Source organism: Ochotona princeps, chromosome 15, assembly GCF_030435755.1.
Source record: "Ochotona princeps isolate mOchPri1 chromosome 15, mOchPri1.hap1, whole genome shotgun sequence".
Lineage (NCBI taxonomy): Eukaryota > Metazoa > Chordata > Mammalia > Lagomorpha > Ochotonidae > Ochotona > Ochotona princeps.
Genome location: NC_080846.1, coordinates 33,954,816 through 33,977,670, shown reverse-complemented (window position 1 = coordinate 33,977,670; position 22,855 = coordinate 33,954,816). Strand labels below are relative to the sequence as shown.

Here is a 22,855-nt window from a genome sequence, read left to right as displayed (position 1 = left end):
CTTAAAAAAAAAAAAAAAAGGAGCAGTGTCTAACTAGGGAATGAAGTTCCGTGCACAAAGAGACAAAGTTTTGGCCTTGGAAAGTATTGGACAGATGACACAGGTCCATGGTGCTTATCCTGTTGCTACATGTGATGCGTGTCAGCCAGGACACAGCTCACCAGCTCTGCAGTTTATAACACGAGGTCAGATGGTCCAAGGAGAGAAACGAAAGAAGATGCTTGGCAAAACTTCCCAAGAGCATCTCAGGGGATCTAAATACATAAAACAAAATTTTAGAGCTATTGATTCTTTTCTGTCTTCACTTTAAAGATAAAAAAAAACCATGAAATGAGTGATGATAAGAAATGGTTTCAAGGTCATTCTAATGCTTAGTGACACAGTGATCCAAAGGTATGAAATTGGATTGAAGATTTCTCTTTCCCCACATTCAGTTGGCATTTATTGGAAAGTTATGGGGCTGGTGTGCTACTTCTGGTCCAAGTTCCACTGTTCCACTTCCAATGCAGCTCCCTGCTAATGTGCTTGGGAAAGCAGCAGAAGATGGCCCAAGTCCTTTGGCTCCTGTACGCATGTTTGACCTGGCTCAGCCCTGGCAGTTGCAGCCATTTGGAAAGTGAGCCAGCTAAAAATCTCTCTTCTACTTCCTCTCTCACAGTAACTCTGCCTTTCAAATAAATAAATGTTTTTTAAAAAGTTATGAATTGCGGAAATGTGCCTGTGGCTTCCTAAAACAATTTTGGAATGAAACTCCTTCCAAGGTTCAGATCGAAATAACAATGATAATGATTTGGGACTTGCTGACTCTGGACCTGTACTTCGCCATTCATCCACGAAGACACATGAGCCCTGAGGAGGTTCCTGCGTGGCTGTGGGCACAGAAGGTTCCTGTCCTTGGCATGCTTCACTCCAAAGTGCCTTTTAGGAATATATATTTTTTTTAAAAGCCAAAAAGGTAGAATTAATATGAGTTTATTTTGGAAAAACTTTTTTGTTATGAAAATGTTTCACATTATGTGGAAAATATGTATTATGAATAACCTGTAGATGAATTTCAAATTTTATCTTTAACTGGATCTTTCTGTAGGACTAGTATACATTGATGTAGAGTCAACAATTATATATTTTAAGGGGCAGTTAGAGGCTCCTAAGGAAGACACACACACACACACACAAACACTTCCTTCATTAACTCATTCATTCAATATCTATTTGTCAACTACTATTTAAAAAATTCAAAGGGAATACCAGGAATGAAATTTGTCCTTCTGTGGTATTTTAGAGCCTAGCGGTAGAGACAGAAAATAAGTTAAAAATTACTTATTTTAACAAATAAGTGTTATACCAAGCTTGGTTTGAATCGCTGTCACTCGATAATACCAAATGGTGTCTACATGTCAATGAACACAAACACACACAACCTCATATACACATGTGACAGCTATTAATGTTAGCCAGAAGAAACAAAACTGGAAAAAAGAGAGTGATGAGTGCTGCTATTTTAGATGTATCAGTCAGGGTAAGCCCTCCTAAGTGAGAAAGGAAACTTTAAAAGGTACTTGAAAGAAACGTCCTCACAGGATACAGCTCCTGAGTGCTTCCTGGAAACCTCAAGGAAGTCAGTGTGGAAAAGTGAGCCTTGGGAGGAGTGATGCCAAATAAGATGCATGAAGCTGATACTCCGGGGACAGATGAAGCAACTCAGAATACTTAGAATCGTTTTTAAGTTTTTCATTTAATTATGTAGGTGAGAGTGTTCACGCCCACTTCCTGCTCTTTCAGATTCCTCCTGAGGGCCAGGACTGAGTTGAGACAGCCGCTGAGAGCACAGACCTCGATCCCATGCGTCCCATGTAGGTGGCAGGATGGCAGTTATGTCTGCCATCACTTACTGCTTTCCTGGATCTGGGGTGCCAGGAAGCGGTGTCCAGAGCTGGAGGTGGGATTTGAACTTAAACACTCCATTCTGTGTAGGATGTTGGTGTCTTAATGGCTAGGTCGAACTCCCACCCTTTGGATTTCAGATGAGTTGAAAACAAACATGTTGTTATGGTACAGAATCACGGGGAGTAGTTTTGGTAAAGGAAGGCTCACGAAGGAAGAAAAAGGTGATTTGGCTTTTGATGTGTTGTTGTCGTGTAGTCCTTTGGAAAGCGTTTGGAGAGAGACAAAAGAGAATATCCACAAGCAGTTCTACATTTACAATTTTACTACCATCTATAACCAAGAGAATGAGCAAAAGTGAAAATTACCTAGAAATAATTGAACCCCATGTGTGCGTCCTGGGGTAGAAATTTGTTTTTGCATGCCAAAGATGTCTACAGAATGACGTTTCCCTTTTTCTTGTTACCGTAATACCATAATTAGATTTTCAAAGATACACTGAGCACTATAATTCACACGTCCATGGTCTTCAGAAATCTGTGCGTTGAACCTAGGTGGCCATAAAATGAGATGTGTTAATTTTTCAGTCTTATCTTTTACATGGTCAGTAGTTCAGGAAGGAGTCCGTGTGATTTACCCTAGTGTTAAAAAGATGCTGATAAAAAGATCAGTGTGGAATTCTTTTCTTCTAGACTTTAAAATACCAGCAGCTACTCTCCCCAGTATCAGAGGTTAGAACTTGCACACGTTTCAATCTTTAAAACCAGGAATGACATTCACATCAACTCAATGGACCCAAGCAAGGCGTGCTGACATCTGAAGGACTGCTTCACTGTTAAAGGCTGTGTATACTTAGCTAATGTCTTAAGTACAGCAGCCCCAACTCTCCTTCCTTTTGTATTTCAAGGTCATAAATAAGACTGAAAGAATTATTGAACATTTTGTTTTTGTTATTTTTTTCTCCCTACTTATTCCAATCAGTGACTTCTTGCTTTAGAAAGTCATGATCCATGAAGAACAATGCAGAACACTCTCTTGAAGAATGACCAATAATTAAAAATTTCTAGATGTTTATTGAGATTTTATAATTTGAAATGCTTAATACTTACCTTTTGATATGACCAATAGCTTATAATCTACATTTAGTTATCTATGAAGATAAAATATCGGTATTACTGTCATTCATCTTTCTTGTGAATTAATTCAGTTTGAATAAGTTGCAAAAAATGGAAAGCTTTATTTGTCTTTAAATTATAATTTAAAGTATTACTTACATTTTAGTGTGCTTTTTCTTTTTTTAAAAACATCTAACTTTTGTCTTTAAAAATGCAAATATAAAATTGAAGCTATTATTTTCTGAATTTCAACCTTATGGGGAAAAAAAAAACCCATAAGAGCAAAAATTGAATGTAAATGAAAATTCCACCAGTGCCACACTTTTCATAGCATTTGTGATACATTAAAATTTTTCTCTTTTCCCTTTTCACTTTTCAAGGCATGCAAAGCTTATTACTTCATGTATCTTCCAATTCAAACCTTGGGCAGCCCACAGCTTTTCTAATCAGCTGTAGTCACCAGTTTTTATAAAATCTGTAGTTGCTTGAAAATTGCTTTTGCTCACAGTCCAAAGGGACTTGCCCATTCTCTCTTTTTGTTAGATTTAAAAAAAAAAAACAGGTAAAATAGATTAGAAAAGAAGGAAAATAAAAATAAAATTTGTTATTATGTGGTTTGAAGGATGTATGCCCTGTACTTTTAATTAGGGAAGGGGAAAAAAAGAGGAATGATTATATTTGATGTCCCTCGTCCTCACACCCTCGCAGCCAGATGGAGTTTATTCAACACATGTTAAATGCTAACTTGTATGCTCGCATTTTCTATAGGCACTAATACACATTTTTTAAAAGTATTTTTTATTGGCCTTTTACTTAAGGGAACAGCAATGCTTAGTGTTTTATTTTGTATATGTAAGTAAAGAACACTTTTCTCAAGTCACAATTTTGCCACATGACATGACTTTTGTTAATGAAAATTACAAAGGAGTTTAATTTGATATACTTTGATTTTAAAAAGGCAGTTTTTCTTTAATTTTTTTTTAAATTTGTTTGAGGGTGGAATCGAAGAGCAAGCGAGAATGAGAAAGAGCACTCGCCTGCACTCGTTCAGTTCAGTAGTCCCTGCACCTGCTCAACTGGGCAGAGCGGGTGCCAGAAACGGAAACACAATCCAGGTCTCCCACGCTGGTGGCAGAACCACAGCTCCTTCAGCCCCAAAAGATTTTTTTAGTGTACGGAGTAGACTATGGAATTTCTTACCCCACAACATGCACAAGTAAATTACATTTTCTTATTTCATAATCAAAAAATGGATGATGAGTAGTGGGACTTTGCTGATAAACAAATCAATATTGATTTAATTTAAAATCTCTCCACATTGGCAAATATGAATATACTCTTGAAGAAATGACACTGATTCTGTGACTGCTTTGCTTCTGGTCTGTTGGAGAAGACTTTCGGCTATTTTATGATTGAGTTTTGCTGAGCAATGCGAAATCCAAATGTGAAGGGTTTCTTAATAGAAATAAACATAGCCAAATCCCACATAGAAAAAAAATCATGTGGGATTAAAACTTAATTTGAAATTTTCCTCAGATACCTGTCCTTGGAATGAAAGTAGGGGTTCCAACTGTGAGGGTATTTTCCCTGAGAAACATGGTAGCTCTTTCAAGTCCAGCTAGTCCGGCTGGTTTTGATTACTTGCCCAACATTGTGTGGTATTATAGCCAGTGAGGTTCATCCAAGCTACGATTATTGCTCATTGATTACTTGCCCATCGTGTTGTTAGTTAAAATTCAATTTAAAAAAAACTTTTAATTTTAATTTTAGAATTACCTTTAACAAAAAAGAGAATGTGGGAGTTGCAAAATAGCCATCAGCTTTAAACCGCTTAAGTTAGATGGAGGGGGAATAAAGCATCAAATCAGAGCTAAATCTCTTTAACAGCAATGAAGAACTGAACTAGGGAGTATAATTTAAAAGTATGATTGAAAGTCATTGGGAGGGACACTCGAAAATATCTGTAATTGCTAGTGGACAGTAACCTGGCTTCCAAAAAGGTGACTAACAGATTTTAGGAAACTGTATAAGCCAATATATTTGTTGCCTCTTAAAATAAAAACGTGACATTTTATTATGTTTGAAGATGTTTGTATTTACTTGAACTGTGAGGAGAGGGAGGACGGAGGGACACGAAGAGAGAATGAGAATGAATCAGAGACAGAGACAGAGACAGAGACAGAGGGCGCTTCCATACACTGGTTCCCTGAACGGCCACAATGGCTGGGGCTAATGCAGACCGAAGCCAGGCACTGGGGGTTGATTCAGGGACTCCTACAAGGAGATCAGAGGCCCACACACTTGAGTAATCCTCCACCAACCTTCCCAGGCATATCAGCAGAGATCTAGATCAGAAATTGAACATCTCAGCTTTGAATTGGTGTTCCCATATGGGATGCCAGGTTTACAAGTGGCATCTTGGCTGACTGAGCCTCCCTGAAGCCTATTACTAAAATAATGGAATAGTGCCACTCTGAAGGTACAGTGGTAGTGTCTTGGGATGATCTGTGGGATCTTGTGAGGGCAAACCTGGCCGAATTTCAGACCTGAGCCTTCGCCGTGTTGTATATGTTGACGCCACGGTTGTTACTTGTGCATGTGGAAAGTGTGTGTGTAGGTGGGTAACGCAGTGATTGACTCACTGCACTCCTGGATCTCTAGTGATTGGATGCAGCTCTGGGGATGCTTAGGTCTCCATGTTACTCAACACTTGCTCAGGTCAAGTACATGGAGTAGTTTAATTAAATTTACCCTGTGGCAGATTGAAGACAACAGCAATTAATTTGGCAAAAAAAAAAATAATCAATATTCTGGAATTTTACCCAGACTGAAGGGCAGATTACCGTAAAAGAAAAAAATGTATAGAAGTCAATGAAGTTTTTACCCGTTAAGATTGAATCATAATAGAATATGGTGAGATTTATCAACTGACTGGAAGAATCCAGTGTAGGAGTTACTGATTTCAAAAAGGTGGAGGGATTGATGTAATACATTTGTAATGAATGGTGATAACCTTTATCAAAGTATAGAACCTACAGATCTCTCTTTAAAATTACAAATAGACCCAGTGACTAGATCTTCACCTTGCATGTGCCAGGATCTCATACGGACACTGGTTCATGTTCCAGCAGCTCCACTTCCCATCCAGCCCCCTGCTTGTGGCCTGGGAAAGCAGTAAAGGATGACCCAAACACTTGGGACCCTGCGCCAATGTGGGAGACCCAGAGAAGGCTCGTATCTCCTGGCTTCGGATTAGCTCAGTTCTACCTGTTGTGGCCACTCAAAGAGTGAGTGAATCAATGCATAAAAGAACTCTCTCTGTCCTTCTCTCTGTAAATCTGCCTTTCCAGTAAAACTGAGTGACTCATTAAAACAAAGTAATAAAAAAAATAAGCAAAAACCTTAAAAAGAAAGCAAGCAGTGATCAAAACATAATAGATAAAAAGGGAATGGAACAAAAGATGAATGATCATAAGGTAATACATTAGCTGTCCTACAAGATAGCTGTGAGTAGTGAGATCATGGGTGGCCAGAGCTCCACAAAGTGTAAGGGGATGATCTACTACCATTTCCTTCTAGGGTCTGATTATCTCTAGTTCATTTCGGATTGTTTTGGAAGCCACAGGGCGCTTAAAAGTATGCGCTCTGGAGCCTTTCCGCCTGAGTTTGAATCCCTGCTTTTCTACTTAACAACTGTGCAGCTTGCATGGAAGTTATGTGGCTATTTTCTTATCCATCTAATGGTGATTATAAAAACAGCAACGACTGAATCACTGTTAGTTAAATGAAGTCGTAGCTTAACAGCCCTTACCACACATCTTATCCTACACAGTAACTCCTCAACCATGACAATGGTATCTTCCCCAAGTCCAGTGCGTCCTCTGTCCCCAGTCTGCAGTCAAAGAGTAAGCCCTTGCACACGGGCTGCTTCGGTCTACGCGTAGAGACAGGGTGTGGGTTGACTTGGTCTTTGCCAGCAGTGGAAAGCATTCAGGGATTCACGGTGTTTTCTGTGTTCTCAACTTAATTTCACAACCCCAGCCATGCCCCAAACCGCTTATCTCTTGATGCTTCAGTAACATTAAATATAAATACATAAATACTGTTGGAACACATACTACAAGACACAAATGATTCTGCCACCTGAAAAACAGAAATTTATTTATTTTTGTGTTCTTGTTGCCTGAAAGATAAGTATACAAATGTTTGATGAATAAATTGGTGGCCTGTCTTAAAATATCGCAAATTGCTGGGGGCAAAATTAGATAAATAAACAAAGGATATAAGGTGGGAGATTTTTATTTCAGAAAATGATGCCCTGTATTTGTATTGCTCAAAATTTGGAATCATTGCCTTCCAGGAATTAGGGATTTCTTTGTTCCTGGAAATGTAAGGCAAAAGGTGAGTGGCAGATTGAGTAAGTGCTTCAGACTGGTTTTTAGTTTTGTAAGCATAAGTTAATCATATACGGGTAATGAAGTAGGAGCAGGCATTGTGGCACAGAGCATTAAGACAGCACACAGGATGCCCGAATTCCATACTGGAGTACCTGGGTTTGAGTCTTTCCTACTTTTCCAAATCAATTTCTTGCTAATATGTGTGGGAAGGCAGCACATGATGTCCCAAGTGCTTAGGTTTCGGCAACTCACATAGGAGGTCAGAATCGAGTTCCTGGTTTTCGGTTTTGAGTCGGTCCAATGTTGATTGTTACAAACATTTGGGGAATGAATTAGTGCATGGAAGATCTGCCTGTCTCCATCTCTCTTCCCCGCCCCTCTCTCTTCCCCGCCCCTCTCTCTTCTCTCTGTTACTCTGCCTTTCAAATAAATAAGTTTTAAAAAAAACATTTTTTAAATGTCATTTGCTGTTTGGTCAAATTCGATTTATGAATTGTTGTTATGGTGCTGTTTAATTGCAAAACATCACGCTATGCTAAGAAAGGCAGCCATGTGGCAGCTGGAACTGTGAGCTCTAGACCCAAAGGGTCTGTCCTTTTCTGTCCATCCTCTTCTCCTATCCATGTGCCCCCATCTGTTACTAGCTACATTACCACCTCTTCAGCACTTTAGTTTTCATCCATGAAACTGAAAATCCAAATAGTCCCTACCTCAGAAAGATGCCATATACTGAGAAAATGCATCCAAGTGCTTAGAACACCCCTAAATCCATAGTTGGTGCTCAGTAAGAATCGATGGTCTATACCTCTTTTGCCTAGGTGCATGCATTTTTTCAGGGCAAGAAATGAAAAAAATGCAAGCCTTCAGATTTCAATCAACATGGACTTGAGTTGCAAATCTATCCCCCACTCTCTATGAAAATCTAGAGTATTACTTAATCTGTCCACATTTAATTTCTTTCATCCTTATGTGAGCAAAAATGACTCCCACTTTGCATGATCATACGGTCCTTGTATTATTCTTTTCCTTCACTTGACCATTTGAAGAAAAGCAAACCAGAGTCTGATATGTCCCGGGTCCCAAGCCAGCAGTTAGGGATGGAGGTAGCAGTCTAGAGGAGAAGACAGACATTAGCTGGTGATTTATGTTATCATATTTTCAGTGTTATACCAACAATTCACACACATTGAGAATTTATGACATCCCAGACCTTGTATTTTGTGTTTTGTTTCAGTTAATCCTCTTGACAAAAAAATATGTAGCAGGAACTATCAGTATTTTGACCAATCAGGAACTGAAGGATACAAAAGCTTAATAAAAGAAATCAGTATAAAGGCCAGAATCTGGAGACCCTGGACCACATTGTCAAAAGCAAGTGATTGTGAACTTGTAACACCAGAGGCTTAGGGACAGGCAAAGGCTTCAAAGAACAGACACACAGACAGGGGGGCACAACAGGAGAGCATGTTGCCCCAGAAAAAAAGGACAGAACTTTGTCTGTTGCCTCTAAAAAAATAAGTGTATGTAGTACCAATGTTGGTGAAGATGAATTCAGATAATGTATTTCAGAAGTGCCGCACAATCACTGGAAAATAGCAGGTATTTTAAATGGTTGTGCTTTTGTTAATAGTGGCTGCCAATTTCCTAGAGTAAAAATATCTACAGAGAGAATTATTAGAAAGTACCAACAATATTCTATTTCTTCCTCCCAGGCTGTGCCAGGGAACCAAGAAATAATTACTGTGACATTCATATTGCCTTTTGCTGATCTGTAATGCACAAATAAAACTTCTTTATAGACCTGGAATGTTGACAGGTTCATGTAAGGGAGTGAAAAAGTGGTAACAGGGCCCCAGTTCTTTCATTATAGAGTCTGCCACCAAGTGAGAAGGGAAGGGAAGGGATTTGGGAACCCAGCAGAATCTGAACCTCAGACACAAACTGCAAATTACCACTTTTCCCCCCTTAAACATTAACTCTGAGTATCTTAAAGGGCATAAAGTACTTTACCTACCCATTATCGTTAAAATGCATTCCACGTGGTTTTTGAGCTTGAGTTTTAGCGGCCAAAGTAAAATCTTTCTTGTCTAGCACTAAATGTGGAAGCAGTGTTCTCACTAAGTAACGCAGATAACAGAAGCTTTCTTTTTTAAGCCCAGAATTTGTGCTTTAATGAAACATATAGGGTTTGTTTTCTTTCTTTCTTCAATATAGAAAATTGTTTGTTGCTGAAGAAAAACAATGACCAAGACAGAACTAACGAAATAGTAAAACCTCATATACTTTGCTGGAGGACTTCTGAGGCACTGCTTCTGATAACTCAAAGGGAACTTTTGTGTTATTCCATCTTCTCAGAATTATTCTAGGTAGTTGAGGCTGACACAAATATGCCCCTGATACTGTTTCTTCTGATGCTGCATGTTTTTTCAAAGACTGCCAGTTTGGCATCCAAATGATAACTATCAATAGGAAAACTTTAACACAAGCATCTGTTTTAGACTGAGCGGTTCTGTGGCCTAGAATGCATGCATTGAAGCCCTAAACCTACCAATGTGATAGTATTTGGAGGTGCAGCCTGAGGATGTAATTAGATTTAGGTGAGGTCAGGAGGGTAGAGTTCCCATGATGATTGGATTACTGTCCTTATAAGAGACCAGAGACTCCGTCCATAGCCCCATGACAACCTCCCACTTCCCCCACTCAAAGCACACACTCTGCCATGAGAGGATGGAATCAGCAAGCTTTTTTCTGTAAACATGAAGGTCCTTTCCTAGCCACACGTTCTGACTCTTTGATCTAAGTGTTTTAACTTCCAGAGTCATTTTAAAGACACATCTATTGTTTAAATCACCCAGTCTATGGTGTTTTGTTACAGCAGTCAATGTTAGACTGTTGAGGCTCTCAGAGTATAATCTCACAGACAGGGTAACTAATAAACCTCAATCATTGGTTGCTCACCGTTGTGGAGAGTTGAGATTCCCAGGATCAAGGTACTAACATACATACTGTGTGCTTAAGTCCATGCTTCCTGGTTGTCACATGGCACCTTCTTGTCATACGGCACCTTCTTGTCATACTCTCACCAGTCAGAAGGAGCAAGTTAGCTCTTGGTGGCCTCCTCTCTGAGGACATTAATCTCATTCATGATTTAACAGCATTGCAAATGTCTTAACTTCCTAACATGATCCCTGGAGATGAGGTTTAAATATATGAATCTTGGAGGGATACCAACACCACTGATCATAGCATGGCTGCAGTCAAGTTGGTATCATATGGTCATAATCGCTGCGTAATCCTGGGCTCCATGTGGTCTTGGTTCCACAATCCCTCACCTTCACTAGCTGAACAGATTAGGCAGAGGCAAGAGAGCATGCATGGATGCATACCAGAAGCCCGTGTTGCTGCTCAGTCTCGTTACCTCCTCCTCAGACTTAGAGATCCCCATCTTACATGAATGGACGAATTTTCAAAGCTTGGATCACTTGCCATCATTTTCAGAGCTTTGGAATACATTGAATTATTTCTGTCTGAAAAGTTTCTCTGGAATATGCTTTAAGATGAAATTTCTTCACCTTAAATTAAAACTTCTGAATATGTAGGAATTCTAACTAATCGCTTGCTTTATATTCAAGTGACACTTCACTTGATCAAATATTGGAGAGATTCTTCCTTATCTTACTATCTTTTCTGCTCTACTGCTTATAGTAATGGCCCTAGACTTTATATTATACAACTCTGATTTATCAGTCTTTGTTGCAATATTATTTGTATATATCAGTATACTTCCAACTGCCCTATATCATCTTTTCATACTACTGTTGTACCTATGTTGTAAACACATAATTCATTGCTAATTTTGCATTAAACCCAATCTCACAAACTACGCCCCTCCCTGCCCTCTACCCAACTAAATCCAACTGGCAACTTAACAGTGGCTTACATGATTTAAAATGATTGGATTAGCCTGGGGAAATGGGCTGGGAAATGCTTCAATTGGCTAATGCTCCACCTGAAAGTGTGGGCATCCCATATGCAGCAATCTGTGTCTTGGGCTGATCCAGTTCCTGTCCGATTCAGCTCCCTGCTTGTGACCTGGAGAAGCAGTGGACATTGGTCCAAGGTCTTGGGACCCTGCATCCATGTGTGAGATCCAGAAGAGGTTCCTGGCTCCTGGCTTTAGATAGGCTCAGCTTTGGTCATTGTGGCCATTTGGGAAGTGCACCAATAATGGAAGATCTTCCTCCCTGTCTCTCCCTCTCTGTAAATCTGCATTTCAAGTAAAAAAAAAAATAAATCTTTTTTTAATGGATTATCTGACAGAAGGATGATTTATGTGGGCCAGCACTGTAGCACAATGGGTTGGGCCAGCACCTGTGAGGCTGATATCCCATTAGAGTGCTGGATTCAAGTTCCTGCTGCTCTACCTCTTGTACAGCTCCCTTCCAATGTGCCTGGAAAGAGCTGGGGAGTTTGGATACCTGCCATTCACATGGGAGAGGCAGATGGAATTCTAGGCTCTGGACCTCAGTTTGGTCCAGCCCTGCATTTTGTGACCATTAGAGGAGTGACTAATAGATCTCTGTTATTTTTTTTTCAAATGCATAAATAAATGGCTTTAAAATTTTTTTCTGGCAATGCAAAATATATTAAGTTCATCTTTGTTTTCATGAATAATTTTATCGCTATAGAGCCCACATTCATCCATTGATAAATTATTGATGGCTGCTTTTGTACCACTACTGTGACGGTGAGTAGTTGCCAAAGAGATACTTTGGCCTATGAAGCCTTAGCCATCAGCTCTAGGCCCTTTGGAGAGAATTGCTCATTAAGTCCTGCTTTTAAATCATTAAAAAATAGAGAAAAGCAAACAAACTCATTTTTTTCTCTTTTTCCTTTTAAGTTAACCGTCTGAGGAGCTCTACACTCAAAGACTGATCCAATTCAGAGACTGATTTGAATGTAGACTCAGCCTTATGCTGGGCACCTGTACCCCAAGGGGTTTGCTTTGTCTTTTACTTGGTACTTCCTAACTTGGTAGTGGAAGTCAAAGGTGTCTCTTGGTCCCAGCCTGGCCTTGCTTTTAGAAAGGCCCCATGTGTCTGGGTCTTCAGGATGGCACATTCTTGGTTTGCAAGACTACCTTCTGCCTTCTGTGTATGGAAGGTCCCTATGCCTTCCTAGGGGTGGGAGACCTCTAAAAATATTGGTATGGGATTCTGAAATGAGGATTATTTTCAGCCTCTTTCCTCTCAGATCACCCCTCCTCACACCATCTCTGTCCACAGTTTTATATTCTTCTGAGAAGTTATTCACCTCTGGTCTCCTGTTCTGATGCTCTCTCTCTCAGCAGCACCCATGAGGGCTGGAGAGGAGGGAAGAGGTCTACGGCAGCTTGGCTCTCTCGTCGTTCTCAGAGGTCCTGTACCCTCATGCTGACTCACACTCGACCTTTTAGCAATTTGCTAAAGATTCTAGCTCATTTTTTTTTTTTACATACTCTCAGGAGAGTACTTGTGAACGTTCTTGGAAAATGAAATGATAGAACAAGTTTATTTTGGGACAAAAAAAAAAAGTAAATCCATGCAGCTTATTCATACAGTTCAATTTCCTTGAAGTTTTTCTGGATGCTTATTTAACACTTAGTGTGTTTAGTTTCCATGCAAAGCCACAGCTGACCTCTGTGTCTCAGGTCAGCTTGGCGGGGCTTCGATCCTTCATTATTGCTATTTTCAATGTTAGCTCAGTTCATTTATGCTCGCCTCGTAGAATAATAAATTGTTTCCCCACTTGGGGAAAGAGATTTTCAAAAATATTTTTTTTTTGCATCCTGTTTAATTTTAGGTACCTGTGTGCACAGCCAAGCAACTATTTGGTTATTGAAATTCTCTTTATGTTGTTTCTCATATTTCAAATTAAAATCCAATTCAGAGACTAATTTGAATGAATTGGTAATATGGTAGACGAAAACAGAACCTCTCCCACTATAAACAGCAAGATGTGCCAAATAAAATTCAACAATTAAAAAACTGTTGCTTAGATTGCAAATGAGTATTATTTCCAGGTGTCAGAAAATAAACGCAAGTAAAGGCTGGGGTGGTAGATGTGTGAGCTGCGGAGCTGGTGGGAGGAGATGGAAGGCCGTGAGTGTTCACCAGCGGGGACCCGCAGTGCGGTGCAGTGGGCTTTTGGATGTTTAGTCCCATACAAATACCAGTTTGAGTCCCAGCTGCTCCACTTCCAATTTAGCACTCTAATATGCCCGTCTCTTTCCTCCCTCTCTCTCTGAGATTCTGCCTCTCCAGTAGACATTTTTTTGAAGAGAAGAGACAGGAAGATCTTCCATTCGCCGATTCACTCCCCAAGTGGCCTGAACAGCCGGAGCTGAGCTGATCTGAATCCAGGAGCTAGGATTTCATTCAGCTCACCCATGCAGGTGCAGGGTCTCTCAGGGCTTTGGGCCGCCCTCTGCTGCATTCCCAGACCACAAGCAGGTAGCTGGACAGGAAGTAGAGCAGCCTGGACACGGACCATAAGGTATCCCGGTGCATGCTACCATGCTGGGCCCTCCAATAAACCATTAAAAAAAACCCAGAAGTATTAATTTAAAGAAAAAGTTCCCAAAGTTATAAATAATCCCTGTGGCTGTAAGCAATGTCAGAGCTGGAAAGGAAGCATTAATGCCCCATCATCCCATCAACCACACCACACCACGTAACTTGAATCTGAGAACATTAAACCCACTCCATTCAGGAAACCATCTCTTAAAAAAAAAGGTAGGGCCCAGTGTGTTAGCCTAGTGGCCAAAGTCCTCACCTTTCACATGCTGGGATTCCTTATAGGTACCAGTTCTAATCCCAGCGGCCCCACTTCCCATCCAGCTCCCTGCTTGTGGCCTGGGAAAGCAGTTGAGGATGGCCCAAAAGCCTTGGGATCCTGTACCCGCATGGGAGTCCCAGAAGAGGCTCCGGGTTCCTGCCTTCTGATCGGCTCAGCTCCAGCCATTCGGACGCTTGATTTTCCTTTCTCTCTCCTCTCTGTGCATCTGCCTTCCCAATAAAACCAAGTAAATCTTGGGGAAAAAAAACAAAAAGAAAGAAAGAAAAGGGTTCTAGGCTAGGGCAGGTTGAAAGGAGAGAATGAAAGAAAGCCTTGTAGGGGAGCGTGAGGCCAGTGTAGCCACATTGATTGCCTTAGAGCTCTCACAAGGAAGGCCTGAAAGCACATGAGGGGGTATGCAGCTCTGTAAAGGAGCCAGCACCCACAGCAAACAATGTATACATGAGTTCTGTGTTTCCAGCAGAGGAGACAAATTCAGAGGAAGAGAGCATGCTTCTTAACCTGAAAGATTTTTTTTTTCACTTATTTATCTTTATTGGAAAGGCAGATATACAGAGAGGAAGAGAGACACAGAGAAGATCTTCCGTAGTATGGTTCACTCCCCAAGTGGTCGCAACATCCGGTGCTGTGCCAAACCGAAGCCAGGAACCTCTTCCTGGTCTCCCATGTGGGTGCAGAGTCCCAAGACTTTGGGCTGTCCTCAACTGCTTTCCTAGGCCACAAGCAGGGAGCTGGATGGGAAGCGGAGCTGCCAGGGTTAGAACCGGCACCCATATGGGATTTATATGGAATCTGGTGCGTTCAAGTCAAAGACTTTAACCACTACGTTATCGTGCCGAACCCAACCTAAAAGATTTTTATTTAAAGAATGCAGACTAAGGGCCAGTGCAGAGACTCCACAGTCTAATCCTCCGCCTTCAAGCATCAGAATCCCATATTGGCACTGGTTCGTGACCTGGCTGCTCTACTTTCAATCAGGCTCCCTGCTAATGGCCTGGGAAAGCGGTGGAGAATGGCACAAGTCCTTGGGACTGTGTACTCACATGAGAGATCTAGAAGAAGCTCGTACTTTCTATTTTTGGCTCGGCCCAGCTCCAGTTTGTTGTGGCCATTTGGGGGAGAGAATTAGGGGGTGGAAGACCTTCTCTCCCTGTCTTGCCTTCTGTCAAGCCTACCTTTCCAATAAAAATTTTTAAAACAAACTTTTAAAAAAAGATTTCAGACGAAACACACACACACATATACATTTGCATACATATATGTATGTATATATGTATACACACATATATATATACACACGTAATGACTGAAACTATATAATTTTTTTAAAGATTAATTTTTAAATTTTTTAATTACAAAGTCAGATATACAGAGAGGAGGAGAGACAGAGAGTAAAATCTTCTGTCCAATGATTCACTCCCCAAGTGACCGCAAGGGCCGGTGCTGTGCCAAACCGAAGCCAGGAACCTCTTCCGGGTCTCCCACGTGGGTGCAGGGTCCCAAAAGTTGGGCCGTCCTCAACTGCTTTCCTAGGCCACAGGCAGGGAGCTCAATGGGAAGTTGAGCTACCAGGGTTAGAACCGGCGCCCATATGGGATCCCGGGGCGTTCAAGGTGAGGACTTTAGCCGCTAGGCCACGCTGCCGGGCCCGAAACTGTATAATGTTAAAAACAGAAAGGTAGGGTTAGAACAAGATTCTGAAAAATAGGCAAATTTGGAAAAGATAGTTGAAAGTATGAGAAAAAGAGCTGGTTTTATGGAGGAGTTGAATAAAATGCTGCTTATCACGCTGGCATTTCATATTGAAGGGCCAGTTTGGGTCCTAGCTGCTCTTCTGATTAGCCAGCTCCCCATTAATGCGCCTGGGAAAGCCACAGAACATGTCCTAAGGACTTGAACCCTTGTCACGAACATTGAAGACTAGAGGAGTTCCAGGCTCCTGTTGTGGCCATGTGGGATGTGAACCAAAGGATGGTTTTGTGTGTGTGTGTGTGTGTGTGTAAGTCTACCTTTCAAATAAATGCACTAATAAATATTTTAAACTTCATAAAAAGAATGTTGAAAGAATTTTAAAGTAAAATGACATTCAATTTCATATTAAACATTTAAGGTATAAGGATTTGCATTTGTAAAACCGTTTCTGTATATGCGCATGCAGGAAAATCTGCTCAGCTAATACCATTTCTCTTTTACTGCTACACTAGCCTTATTTCTGAAGTGACCGTTGAACTTTAACGTGAATTAAATATTAAAGCGTTGAGATTTTCATTGTTTTTTGTTTTTCTTAAATATCATTCTGATCATTTCTTGCATTAAGATCTCCAATGGCCTCCATTGTCCAGCATCCTCAATTGAGCTGCTTTGATGGGTTTTGTGGAGATAAATCCTTTTTCCCTTCACAGCTTCAGCTCTCACTGCTTTCTAACACCAATAGTTTGAGTTCTTTCTACTTATAGACAGGCCCTTCTCTCCTGAGCTCACGCTCCCCTTACCACAATGTTTCTTCCTTAGATAAGAAGTTAGCCTGAACTTCAATTGCAATCTACCAAAATGTCAGCTCATCAGAAGTGAGGCCACATCTAAATAATCTTGTTTCTCTAACTTCATTATCAGCATTTTTTGTATTTATGTCTTGGTAGCTTTTTCTTAATGGACCATATGATAAACATTTATTTATTCAAAGATTTCATTTTATGTATTATGAAGATTTCATTTTATTTACTATAAAGAGATAGTAAAAGACAGAGATATCTTCCATCTGCTGGTTCACTTTCCCAAATGGTCAAAAATTGGTTGTGGCTAGGACAGGCTAGTGCCAGGAGCCCGGAGCACCACCCTGCTTTCTCACCAGTACTTGGGTCATCTGCTGCTGCTTTCCCAGCCGCATTAATGCAGACCTGGATTAGAAGCAGAGCAGCCAGGACTTGAACCCATGTTCTGATATGGGACACTGATGGGTTAATCTGCATGCTGAGATGCTAGCCCCTAAGTATTTGCTTCTATAGAGCTTTTCCTTTTTGCTCTTTCTTAAAGCAGATTTATATATTTTTATCTGAAAGGTAAATTTGTAAAGAGAGAAAGAGAAACAGAGAGCAGGATCTTCCATCTACTGGTCCACTCCCCAAATGGCCACAGCAACCTGAGTTGGGCCAGTCCAAAGCAAGGTGCTTGGAGCTACCTTCAGGTTTCCCACATGGGTGCAGGGCCCCAGGACATGGGTCATCCTTTACTACTTTCCCAGTCACTTCAGCAGCAAACCGGACCTAAAGCGGTGTAGCCTAGACTTGAAACGGTGTCCATGAGGAATCTGAAGTTGCAGTAATGATCACCACAGCAGTGTTCCAACTCTCTTGAAGATTGTATTTCATTTGGAGGGGGTAAGGAACAGACCAGCAGTAAATCAACAATAAAGAACATGTTACGGACGTCAAAGCATGTCAAAGCATGTCACTCCTCCAAGCCCCAGGAGAGAGTTTGTAAAGGAATCATGTAATCTGACTTAGGTTTAAACAAACTCGCTCTGTGATGATGACTGGAAATCAATAGTGAACTGCGAGGTTAGTTAGCAAGTTACTACTAACACTTTCTTACCATTAGAGTGTTTCTGTTATGGGTCAGTGCAATAGATATAGGAAAGTGTTCAGTGGTCAAATTCTGGAAGCATTTCAAAGACTTCATCAGGAAGATTTAATGAAAAAAAGCAGTGTGTGACACATCATGTGCCTAGTCTGAGATATGAAAGGTTGAAGCTTCAGTTCTACAGACTCAAAGAATTGGGGAAAGCCAGTTAAGGCCCATAGCAAACTAGGTTTAGGAGATGTTGAGGTGTCTATTAGATACACAAATGAAGAGTTGGAGTTGAGAATTAGAGTTCTGAAACTCGAAGTTCAGAATAGATACGTAAGTATGAGAAATCTGAATGTGTATAAGCCATTTAAAGCCATCTGGTGGATGCAAAGACAAGAAGTTTAGAGACACAACACTGGGTAATTCCAGATTGTATAGATGGACAAGAAGAAACAGAAGGAAAAAAAGAAACTGCTCAAGAGTGGTGATCATTAGTAAATGTGTAAATGTGTGTTTTACACACATGGGAAGGATTCTGAGCAGGAAAGGTCAGCAGGTGAGCTAGCATGTCGTCTGGAAACTGACCTTCGCATCTCAAATGATGGAGCTTATTGTTGGTGCTGACAGTGTTACTCTAACGTGTCATGGTGCATTGGAGGAAGTTCAAAGGAGGTTGGGAATAGATAGAATGAATAACTTTAGAGGATGTTTTTTCTTTCAAAGGGAGTAAAGATATAGGAATGTGCTTAAAGGAGAAGTGACACTCAGCAGAATTGGGATTTCTGTGTCTGTAATAAATGACGAAAACCATATGTTGTTGTGGTTCTAACTATGTCCATCTTGCTGGCAACTTCAATGCTAGCACATGCTTCACCGAATCAGATGCTCAGTTACATTCTTCTTGAACCAGTGTGTGCCATTTCAGTTAAAATTATAACCTAAAATTTATCATAATTTAAAAAGCATTTCCAGATATGTTGCCTTTTTAAATTGGACTGGAATATATATTTTGGTATTAGTGAAAAGTTCACAGATATTATGATCCTTTCATCTCCACTCACCAGATTTCCAGGTGACTCGGTTGTGCTAAGCACCACATACCACATTTGAAACATGTAACAAAACAGCTGATTTGAAAAACAAAGTTTGATGCACATAATTTAATCATCCCTATTGGGGTTTTTCAACTTATGGAAAAAAACAGTAAATAAATTTTTGTTCAACACAATAGTTTAATCCAAGTATGGAAGCTCTTGAGAAGCCATTGGAAGAGGGGTCAACATTTGCCTGGTGGTAAAGATACCTACATTTCATATTGGAGTGCCAGGGTTCGAGTCCTGGCTCCACTCCTGACTCTGGCTTCCTCCTAATGTACCCAGAGGGGCAACAGGTGCTGACTCTGGGGTTGGATAACTGCCATCCACACGGGAGACCTGAACTGAACTCCCGTCTGTGTGCTTCTGCTTGACCCTGCTACTGTTGCTGATACTTAAGCAATAAACTAGTGGATGGGAGAACTCTGTCAATTTAAAAAAGAGAAAAAAGGAAAATATTGTCTGTAGCATCATAACCCTGTGTGAAATGTTGATTCCTTACTGAGTGACATATTTGCTGGAGTTCATTTATTTGATATCAGCAGGAACAACTGTAGTTCAATAGATGCTAAGTTTTGCATTTATGAGGCCATAGAGAAGAATAAAGTTAAGAATGCTAAGGTAAGCATGTAAGTTTAATATACAGACACACAGAAAGGCTTCATTTTGTTCAGAATGTAAACTTTGAGCAACAAAGGGATACAAGCTGTGTTTTTTTTAAGGTTTATTATTTTTGTTGGAAAGTCACATATATACAGAGAGGAGAGAGATGGAGAGGAAGATCTTCCATCCGGCCACAACAGCTGGAGCTGAGCTAATCTGAAGCCAGGAGCCAGGAGCCTCTTTCATGTCTTCCATGCAAGTGCAGGGTCCCAAGGCTTTGGGCCATCCTTTACTGCTTTCCCAGGCCACAAGTAGGGAAGGAAGATCAGTGTTTAATGAACATTACTCTGCAAGAGCTCCATGAAGTGCCCTTTAAATAAAACCTCCATTATACGATAAGCTAAGAGATACTGGGTTTCCCAAACTTGAAGATGCTTTTTACCTGTGGTATAAGATATACTTTGTGACTCCTCAATTGTATGGAATATGCAGTTTACAGAACTCCATTCAAGGAATCCCTTTATTCTTTGTAACAGTTTCGCCATTTTAGACTATGCCAAGGAAATCCGAAAAGTTCACGGAAAAAGGAATTAAAATATAAACTTATTTTTGTGCAAAAGTCTTTGATATCCATATGCAGTTTTCTCATAGTGTGTATTCTACATAAATTTTTGGAAGACTTCCCATTCTAGTGTTAGAATCTTGATGATTGGACCTAAACTTGAGCCGGAAGTACGGTAATATGAAGAAAGAGACATTAATGAGCAAAATTTGTTTAGTAGGTGGTAAAAATGAAGGAAATGGGGCCACAGGGGAAACATGTTAAATTACAAAGGTTCTACCAGCAATTAATACATCGTGAGATGCCAAGGGGCAAAAATGTTAAGCTGATGTTTCATGAGGGGAGTGAGTTTAAGACTAGAGTTTTGAAGAATGGGTACCATCTATTGAGAGAGCCTCTTTTCAGAACAGGTCAGGTGGCTATTAGAAACAGAGTAATAGCCACAGAAGAGGTATTTTTTTTTTTTTTAAATTTTATTTTAAATTCATTAATTACATTGTATTATGTGACACAGTTTCATAGGTACTGGGATTCTCCCCGCCCCTCCCCAAACCCTCCCACCATGGTGGATTCCTCCACCTTGTTGCATAACCACAGTTCAAGTTCAGTTGAGATTCCCCCATTGCAAGCATATACCAAACATAGAGTCCAGCATCTTATTGTCCAGATAAGTTCAACGGCTTCTTAGGTATACACTCTCTGGTCTGAAGACAGAGCCAGCAGACTATCATCCCGATCAATTAAAAGCTCCAACATACCATCAGCAAAAATTTACATCACCATGGAATTAATTGACATAGTAACGAGTAACCAATATGGTAAAAGTAAATGCGATTTCTTATCCACCTTCTGTGACCACCTCATTGACATTTCAATTTAGGTTTATACACAACATATAACATTCATAACATAACTTGTTATACATAACATCGTGTCATCTTAAATTAAGGCAAACATGTGGTATTTAACCTTTTGGGATTGGCTCATTTCCCTTAGCATTATGGTTTCCAGTTTGGCCCATTTGGCCACAAAGAACTGCATTTTGTTTTGTTTAATAGCTGAGTAGTATTCCATGGAGTAGATGAACCATAGCTTTCTTATCCAATCCTCTGTTGATGGGCATTTTGGTTGAAAAAATATGGAACGCTTCACGAATTTGCGTGTCATCCTTGCGCAGGGGCCATGCTAATCTTCTCTGTATCGTTCCAATTTTAGTATATGTGCTGCCGAAGCGAGCACAGAAGAGGTATTTTAATGAGGAAAAAAATGTAGATCAGAGCAAAAGACAAGCGACAGGAAAGACAGGGCAGCAAGTGCTTGAAAGTGCTTTTGGTGTTTGATGAGAGCCATTTTCAGAAATCAACTGAGATATAAAAAGAAAGTCAAGTGAAGAACACTCTTGCACTCAGCATATTCGTTCATCAGAGCCATACAGAAATCCTGACTTACACATGGCGCTTGGGCCATCAGTGGCTTTCGTCAAGTCAGGGCTTTCTTCCTTTCCTTCTTCTCGAGGATGTAGTGTCCATGTGGACGTTATAACCCCGGTTTCCTTCTCCACTCCTACCTCCTGCGCCTTCCTCTAAACCGCCTTCTCAGAACAGAGCAGCACAAGTCAGCATGCGTGTGCACATCTTAGGAGGTGCAGAAATTCATAGTATGATCGGAAACATGGAGCATGTTTTCTTCACAACAAAACCTTTCAAAAATACCAAAAAGCTGAGATTTAAGTCAAACAACACAGTACATCATTTGCTGTGTTTGTTATCTTTTCATAATTACATCTACCTGCCCTTATGCTTAGAAGGAAGTACATGTAGCAAAATATGTAATGCACTTTCAAGGTCAGAATGCAGCATTTGGAAGAGAAACATGGAGCAGACGGTAAGCTCATAGGAAAATTAAGTCAGCCAATTTTTCCCAGATGGCCACCTTTATAATGTTTTTTTTTGTGGCTTGCGAATTAGGCACCTGTGTATTATTTTTCAACATACTCACTGCTATGTGAATTATTACATTTGACATTTTAATTGCAAATAAAAACAATAAATGCTGATTTGTTTCAACAAAAACTTGCATGATTTTTTTTCTTCTTTTTCCTTGAAATGAAATTGACATTTCAGAATCTCTAAAACACTTATTTGAAATTTATTCTTCCTTAGCCATTGTAGTAGAAATTTAGATATAGAGGTCAAGCTCATGTAAAAGAGATTTTTTGTGCTTTTCTGGAGACCAGCTTGACTTAGGGTACCTTTAATCTCATCTCGATTTCCAAATATGTGTGGTGTATGTTTTCTGAAGAATGTATCTTTGAAAAGGAGATTTATGATTAGTGATAAGAATAGTCATTCTAACTTCATAATCTATTTCAGTGAAAAATATTCCTTACATCTGAGCCTCATGTTAGGTAAATTCCCTCCCCATCCCTACTCCCACACAAGAGAGGAACTAAAGGCTTTTTATGTAAATAACGATTTTCAAGCAGACAATGCGGTTTTTGTCAGTCAGTGCTTTTAAACTTCTTTGGCATTTGAGTTGGCATTCTGTCATTGAAATGTCAAAGATATGAGGGCTGGTTCCCCTCATCACTGCTTAATAAGTCAGCATAATAATATACTCTTTTCACATCATTTATATGTATTAATAAGTGTTGATTGTCGGATATGTGTAGAAGAAGGATTTTTAAGAGAAAATAGCTTTAATAAATACAAGAAAAAATAAGACCCTATGTTATACAGTCTAACAGCTGAATCCTCACCTCACATGCGCCAGCATCCTGTATGGGTGCTGGTTTGT

At 40.1% G+C, this 22,855-nt stretch overlaps 1 protein-coding gene and 1 non-coding gene across 3 annotated transcripts in view; one reads left to right on the top strand and one right to left on the bottom strand.

Annotated features, from left to right (window-relative positions):
• The window catches only part of LIN7A (lin-7 homolog A, crumbs cell polarity complex component), a 153,024-nt gene that overhangs the window by 4,115 nt on the left and 126,054 nt on the right, over positions 1-22,855 (top strand). Inside the window, exon 1 of one of the 2 annotated variants that reach the window (XM_058673509.1) lies at positions 21,862-21,943. The exons of the other annotated variant lie outside the window; for it this stretch is intronic. Within the exon in view, the coding sequence (XP_058529492.1) occupies positions 21,910-21,943 (34 nt within the window). The 5' untranslated portion in view covers positions 21,862-21,909. Of the gene's footprint in view, positions 1-21,861; positions 21,944-22,855 lie in introns of those variants that run through there. 2 annotated transcript variants of the gene reach the window in all.
• Positions 21,192-21,298, bottom strand: LOC131482149 (U6 spliceosomal RNA). Its single transcript, XR_009246783.1, has one exon. It is a non-coding gene; the product is annotated as a U6 spliceosomal RNA (small nuclear RNA).